Raw genomic sequence first — 7975 nt, forward strand, 5'->3', positions numbered from 1 at the left:
TCAAGAATCGGTTATAACTTAAATTTTTCTCTAGTTTTCACAAATATTGCATAACCAAATATTAAACTGCTAATAATATCATCGGTGCACCTCAGTGCTGTGATACAATAATATTGTGGTAATTTTTGTGATGGTTATCATACCGTGAAAATGCCATATCGTTACACCCCTAGTCATGACCAAGTTTAACCACCGTATCTTTTGCATTATAAGTCTAAGGAAACCAGAAAGAACCTTGAAGCAAATGTTCTATACCGTTTATTTGTCTTGTTGGCAGGTGTAACGCTAGCACGTGCAGTGCGAAATGAAGCGGGGTATCCATTTACAGTCTGCGCAGTGACTGATGCATCCAGTGTAGACTGCATCATTGATTATATTGGGAGGAATTTGCGTTTGTGGCATCATGCCACGCCACTTGCGTCTGGTGTAGACAGTTATTCGTTAATTTTAGTTTTTTGCAATCTGAGGAATATATCGCAATTATTATCTCTGGTAATTTACAGGATGCTGAACTTGTAATAAACCTGAACATTCCTACAACCTATAAGTTGCTCCAGAGGGGTTGTAATATATTTGTATTTTTTGGAATATCTAATATATATGTAATATAGTTTTAGTGATTTATAAATAAAAATACTGATTGAATATACTATATATATATATATATATATATATATATATATATATATATATATATATACTGATCAGCCACAACATTAAAACCACTGACAGGTGAAGTGAATAATATTTATTATCTCATTACGATGGCACCTGTCAATGGATGGGATATATAAGGCAGCAAGTCAACAGTCAGTTCTTGAATTTCAAGTGTTGGAAGCAGGAAAAATGGGCAAGTGTAAAGATCTGGGCAACTTTGACAAGGACCAAATTGTAATGGCTAGGCGACTGGGTCAGAGCATCTCCAAGGAAGGACAACTTGTTAACCGGCAACAGGGTCATGGGCGCCCAAGGCTCATTGATGTGTGTGGGGAGCGAAGGCTCTGTGGCCTGTCTGGTCTAATCCAACATTAGAGCTTCTGTAGCACAACTTGCTGAAAAACGTAATGCTGTCCATGATAGAAAGGTGTCAGAACACAGAGTGCATGGGGCTGCATGCTGACCCCTGTTTTCCGCCAAAAGCGCTTTCAGTGGGCACGTGAGCATCAGAACTGGACTGCAATGGAAGAAGGTGGTCTGGTCTGATGAATCATGTTTTCTTTTAGATCATGTGGACAGCTGGGTGCAAGTGCATCATTTACCTGGGGAAGAGATGGCAGCAGGATACACCATGTGAAGGCAGAATGTTCTGCTGGCATACCTAGGGTCCTGGCATTCATGTGGATATTACTTTGTCACGTACCACCTACCTAAAGATTGCTGCAGACCATGTACACCCCTTCAAGGCAATAGTATTCCCTGATGGCAATGGCCTCTTTCAGCAGGATAATGCACCCTGCCACACTGCAAAAATTGTTCAGGAATGGTTTAAGGAACATGACAAAGAGTTCAAGGTGTTGACTTGGCCTCCAAATTCCACAGATCTCAATCCGATTGAGCATCTGGGGAATTTGGAGTCAACACCTTGGCCAAGTCAACACCTTGGCCTCCAAATGTGCTGGACCAACAAGTTTGATCCATGGAGGCCCCACCTCACAACTTACAGGACTTAAAGGATCTGCTGCTAACGTCTTGGTGCCAGATACCACAGGACAGCTTCAGAGGTCTTGTGGAGTCCATGCCTCGACAGGTCAGAGCTGTTTTGGCAGCACGAGAGTGACAGTTACACGATATTAGGCAGGTGGTTTTAATGCTGTGGCTGATTGTGTGTGTGTGTGTGTGTGTGTGTGTGTGTGTGTGTGTATGTATATATATATATATATATATATATATATATATATATATATTAGTCAAATAAAAAATTTGTACTCCAAAAATGGTTGTGTAAAAAGTGTTGTATATAAGTGATAGAAGTCTTGAAATGCCTTAAATCCAAACTTACTATATTGGGCAGTTTGTTTCTTGCAAGAAAATTACTTTACTTGAGTAAAGCCTTTAAATGCATGTAAATGATCAAACACATAGAAGTGAATCAAGTGCTTAGCTGCATGTGCAGTCTGTGGGGGGCTAACATGGGCATTGTGTGTTTGTTAGTCCTGGATACTGCAGGACAGGAAGAGTTTGGAGCCATGAGAGAACAATACATGAGGACAGGGGAGGGCTTCCTTCTTGTCTTCTCTGTCACTGACCGGGGAAGGTGAGCAAACGTTCCACTCATGTTTTCTCTCAACTTTCTCCCTTTCTTCCCCTTTCCCCACACATTGCAATTCTCACTTTCACTTAGTTTTTTTATTTCTTTGTTTTTCTCATTTCTCCTTTTGCTCTGTCTCACATTAAATTTAGTTTCACTCATTCACCTTTTCTGAAACTATCTGGTATTTTAAAGAATTGTCATGCTAATTTTAACCTCCGGTATTATGTCTGTTTTCTCTCAGTGTGCAGTAATGTGTGTATGGTTGGGTAATGTGGTGCGTGTGGAGTGTGTTCAGCCATTCAGTGCGTGTTTGTGTGTAATTGTGAACTCTTAGGCTCCTTTCCACTTTGTGTTTGTGGTGTAAACAGTCTTTCCTTCCTTCGTTTACATTACCTCTCTCAGAGCCGATGGCAGAGGGCTCTCTGAACACAGTCTCTCCAGAGTCTATAACAAGCATTTCCTCCTGTAGTATGACATTTACACTGCTCCGCTCCCCTCAAACTGTTAGCATTATAATCAACATAACCGAGACCCCGTATCAATGTCCCTGCCTCCCCAGCTCACACACACTGTTCTCTATATGATGACTTCTAGCAGTCTTGCAACGTTACTGGAAAGTTTATATCAACAGCATGAGAACAGAGTGACCTCCTGTCATCCTATGCACTGTAATGCAGTTGTACGGCCTAAGAGTGAGAGATAACTGGTCATCAGCTGGAAGGGTGGGCTTGTATTCCTTTTAGGTTTTGTGATGAGGCACTCCTCTTTGTGGGTGTGTGAACTTGTGTTACACTTGCAAAGCCACATTTAATAAATTATAAATATATACACACACACACACATATATATTTATATATCTCAAAGTTAACAAATTATTCAAATTGAACATTTATTTTAATACATTTATATACATAACACATATGAAAGTTAATTTCTGACACTGGTATGCAGTATTCCAAGTCTTCTGAATATATATATGATAGCTTTAAAGAAATGCTATCACCATTTACTGATGATGTCCCCTCCACCAGAACTCTCAAAGCCTATTTATACTCATTTTGAATCTTGCCACATCAAATGCATAATGCAACAAAAGTAGAGTTTGAATAGGTTGAAGTATCAATGCAGTTTGAGAGCTATGGATTGAATAACTTGAGGGTATGTGAATGATTTTTAATTTTTAGGTGAACTTTTCCTTTTAAGAACAATAATAATTATAAGTCGATGGGAGATCCTCACAAATCGATGTGTAAGTGTCTGTCTGGGTGTGCAAGTGAAAATGCATTGCAACCTTCATTGCTGATTAAAAAGTTTTACTGGTCGTGTGTCCCCTTGTTTTTCCTTAGCTTTGAAGAGATCTACAAGTTCCAAAGACAGATCTTGCGTGTGAAGGACCGGGATGAGTTTCCCATGATTCTAGTTGGTAACAAAGCTGATCTAGAGCTACAGAGACAAGTGAGTGGCATTAATCAATTCAAGTGCTGTCGTTTCAGACAGCTATACTGAATCAAGATTATAATGAACATTTTAATACCCTATACACTGTCTGCAATCATAGCAGTCTTTAAGGTCTGTTGTATTCATTCCAGTTTCCATCTAGATAGTGTCTATTGCAAAAGGATGCATTTATATTACACACTACACATAACGACACAAAGCTCAATGTCACATTTATAAGGTAATAAATACCAGTGAATGAAATGAAAAAGTAGAAAAGCTGAAAAATGTGTATATGTGTTTGAGGGAGATGGTAATAAAATGCTATGGGGTTATTGAGTACATCCTGCAGTGGTTACACACTCTGATTGTGTTACACTGCCACCTAGTGGAATGTATGCTTAGAAAGAATGTCAGCCCATGCTAATTAATTGCATCAAATGTGCATGTTTCCCCAACTGCCATTATATAAAATTTGGTAAAAGACACTTTCAAAGATAGGCTGTTTTAATCATTATCAATTAGTAAGTATGATATACATTTACTAGTGCATAGCTGGATTGTAGTTGTAAACAGCTTCATTTTCTCCCTGTACTCATCTCCTTCTTAATCTCAGGTGACCCAAGAGGAGGGCCAGCAACTAGCCCGACAACTCAAAGTCACATATATGGAGGCCTCAGCTAAGATCCGTATGAATGTAGACCAGGCTTTCCACGAGCTTGTTAGAGTAATAAGGTGCGTCTGTGTTCTGAGGTACCACCAGATGGTGGAAGCACACAAATATCAGAGCTAAAACAATTCAGGACATAGTTGTAATGGAATACCAGGCTACATCAGAACAGAAATATTGGACTAAAAGCCAAAAGGCTTGTATGATGTGTAAGAGTTTTGTCTAATTGTCACATCTTGATTCCTTTGTCAGGAAGTTCCAGGAGCAAGAATGCCCACCCTCGCCGGAGCCCACGCGCAAAGAGAAGGACAAGAGTGGCTGCCATTGTGTGATTGTCTAATTGGCCTCTCACTGCCACCATTCACCTAGCTGCTGTCACCAGTCCCTGTCCCCCACCCTGCCTTCTGACATCACATCCTATTTGGATGAACTCGCTGCCTTTCCACATGTGCATGTCTTCAAAACAGCAGTCTTTCTCATAGCCTTATCAGGGGCGTTTTCGGCCTCTAGGACTTCACTACTAGAAGAACCAAACTGACACAATCTTGATCGAACTCACCATTCTAGCTTCGACTAGAGTACTGACATCAATGTGACTTCGCAAATAGAATATGGTAATCATGCCCCAACACTAAACATCGCTTCTTACAAATTTGCTATAAAACACACACAGTTATTATTATTATTATTTTTATTTTTTTGTATTTTGAAGGATTTTTTTCCTCTGCCTTGTGACTTTTGCTGATCAAAACCTTTGGGATTGTTGAAGAGTAAAATTTTTAGTCACTGACCTTTCATGAGATCTAAAGTGAGATGATGTTCTGAAGCTTTGTGTGTGTTGTGCCATATCTGTTTTTACTTCCATATGCTAAGCAGCAATTGTACATACGTGAAGATTTGTGTGAGTTGAGACCGCCTTTATAACGACAACTCAATTGCCAGAGTACTTAGTGTGAGATTGATGAGCTTGTTTTGACATGCATTAAAACAATAATGTACTTGCATAAATGTACATAGATAGCCTCTAACATTATGTCATTTGTCAGAAGTAAAGTCAATTACCTAACTTTTATTTTTGGCCAAGATACCATTTTATCATCAGTCTTTTTTGTTTGCAAAGGGCCATTCAGACCAAATGCATTTTTGCTCTAAAAAATCTTAATGCAGCGCAAAGAATAGAACAGAATACAGGCATCTCAAGATGCACTTTTAAAAGTTTAAGTTCTTTTTAACTTGGCATGGTGTCTAAAAATGATGCGCTCCTGTGCGTGACAAAAAAACAAAACAAAAAAAAAACACGGTGCAGCGGTCAAAGATTACAGTCTTGTTCTTTTTTACATAGGAAAACAAGCGCAGACAGACGCAATAATGTGTTCGTTGTGAACGTTCCCCAAGGCTTCTTGGCACGTATGGATTTGCTTCTTTTTAGTTCTGTGATCTCAGATTGTGAAATGTATTATACATGACATGTTGCCAGATTGTTCAATCCTTTTTAACTCTCAGCTCAGATTTCTACAGACTATTTTCAGACTCAGGTTGCTCCATTCACAGCGCTTTTACAATGTTCTTACAATGTACAATGCTTACTCACTAGGAGTGCACAATAGGTTCTCAATTCTGTACTAGGTACCCCACCAAGATCGATGATACAGAGAAGTAGTCTCTGAACTAATCATGTCTTTGTTCTGGCCTTATATTTCAGTTTTGTTTTGTATTGGTTTTGAAATGTATTTAAGTGACTGAAACAGCTCGAGGACAAATTCAATTGGACAGTGGAACTGCTGACATCAGAGGCATCTTTTAAAGGAACAGTTCAAAAGTTCTGTCATTATTTGCTCACCCTAATTGTGTTTCAGACCCATTTGGCTTTCTTTTTTGTGTGAAATACAAAAGGAGATATTTTAAAGAATGTCACATTTGCTGATTTCCGTATCATAGCAGTTGATAGTGACTTTAATAATCAATGAGTTTTAATGTTATTGGTGTGTGGCCATATTTGATTTGGGATTTGTATGCACAAGCAGATCAATGATTTGATTTGAGTGAATAATGACTTCATTTTTTATCATACAAAGTGATTGTGTACCTTCAGAGCGAGTCTGATTGCTTTTGCAAACTACTTTTATGACACTTTTGGGTGCTATAAAAATTGAGTCACTATCAACTTCTATTCACAGTAAGATCATATCTGCAGATGAAAGACATATGGGTTTGGAACGACATGGAGGTTAATTTTTTTATTTTTGGGTAAATGACCTTATCACATCAGAGAAAATGAGTTTTTTGGGCAATTTTTGCATCCAATGCATTTTTGATACAATCCAGCTGAAGTGCGCAAGCATTCATACATCAGAAATCCACATTCCCTCAAGAGTGGTCTGTTTTTAATATGGTTTGAGTGCAAGGTGAGGTTGATGTCTCTGTGACATTCACACTTCATCATGGTATTTCTCATGTATCAGTCTGACAGCTGATAATTTTCTTCATACTCCAAGGGTTCGTATCACTATTGCATCATGTCACATCTTCTGTTTCGTCTTCCTTTTTTCAGTGTGCATATCTGTACAAGGAACACAAATAAACTATTTTAGTTTTGTGTTTTATCATCATGTAATATAAGAAAAAAGATGGAAGTGATCTTTTGAATGACATGATTAAATGTTTTTATTATATACTTTTATACATTATTTTCTTATCAGGCTAGTAATGAGTATTTTTATATGTTTGTAAGTGAAAATGCTCTTGTGGCACAATTATGTGTATATGTAAAGACGAGTATTTAATAATCTGTTTGCAGCAACAACAACAAAATAAATTGGCCAATGGATGTTGAACTGTGGTCAAAGACCTTTCCAGCTTTGGTGCTCTGAAGCTGTTTATCAGCCCCCACCAATAAATGTTGTCCACATAATAGACCATAATTCAGGCCATCTCCACTGGTGAATTCTGGGCCAATACTTTAGTCATAGGCCCTACTGTGATGACTCGTTTTAAGGTTTATACCCTACCTTAAAGATTTTCCTTTATTCCAGTCACCAACAGAACTGATCAACATGAAATGAAAAGCTTTTCCAACACTGTTTGGGTTTGTGCAGATCAGTAGAAGTCATGGTTGAGCTAGTAAAAATAGATGCACAGCACTAAAGGATGGAACAAGTGCAGGACTCTTCCTCTTCTTAGCAGAGTCTGTGAACATCTAATCCATACAGTGTTTTATTTGTCACATCTTTCCCACTATGTATAGCCTCTGATGGTATAATAAAAACAATAATTAATGTATTTGAATTTTTCTTTTTTTTTGCTGCATCAGCCTTAAAGTACAATAGATACCCAGTAATTTACAAATCACTGATTTGATACTTTTCTTGGAGGATGCTGATACTGTGATAAGCTTTTTGGAAATGTGTACAGTTTGTTTTTTTATTTAAATGTTTTATTTTTTGCTAATAAGTGTATTGTTACTGTATTTTTTTCTATACTAACAGTGTGTTAGATAACATTATGAATAAGTGCATAAGGAATAGGTTGCATTATTTCCGAGAACACTCTTGGTGTTCACTCTCAAACACTCTCAGTTTTAATGTACTGATAGCTGTAAGTGTGAAGCAATGGAATTA

General features: G+C 38.0%; 1 protein-coding gene across 1 annotated transcript in view; it reads left to right on the forward strand.

Moving 5' to 3' along the window:
* The window catches only part of LOC127651544 (ras-related protein R-Ras2), a 60207-nt gene extending 52570 nt beyond the window's left edge, over positions 1 to 7637 (forward strand). Inside the window, exons 3-6 of the mRNA XM_052137433.1 lie at positions 2152 to 2254; positions 3598 to 3706; positions 4305 to 4423; positions 4611 to 7637. Coding sequence (XP_051993393.1) covers positions 2152 to 2254; positions 3598 to 3706; positions 4305 to 4423; positions 4611 to 4698 — 419 coding nt within the window. The 3' untranslated portion in view covers positions 4699 to 7637. The remainder of the gene's footprint in view (positions 1 to 2151; positions 2255 to 3597; positions 3707 to 4304; positions 4424 to 4610) is intronic.
* Positions 7638 to 7975: the final 338 nt, after the last annotated feature.

Source organism: Xyrauchen texanus, chromosome 1 (genome assembly GCF_025860055.1).
Source record: "Xyrauchen texanus isolate HMW12.3.18 chromosome 1, RBS_HiC_50CHRs, whole genome shotgun sequence".
Lineage (NCBI taxonomy): Eukaryota > Metazoa > Chordata > Actinopteri > Cypriniformes > Catostomidae > Xyrauchen > Xyrauchen texanus.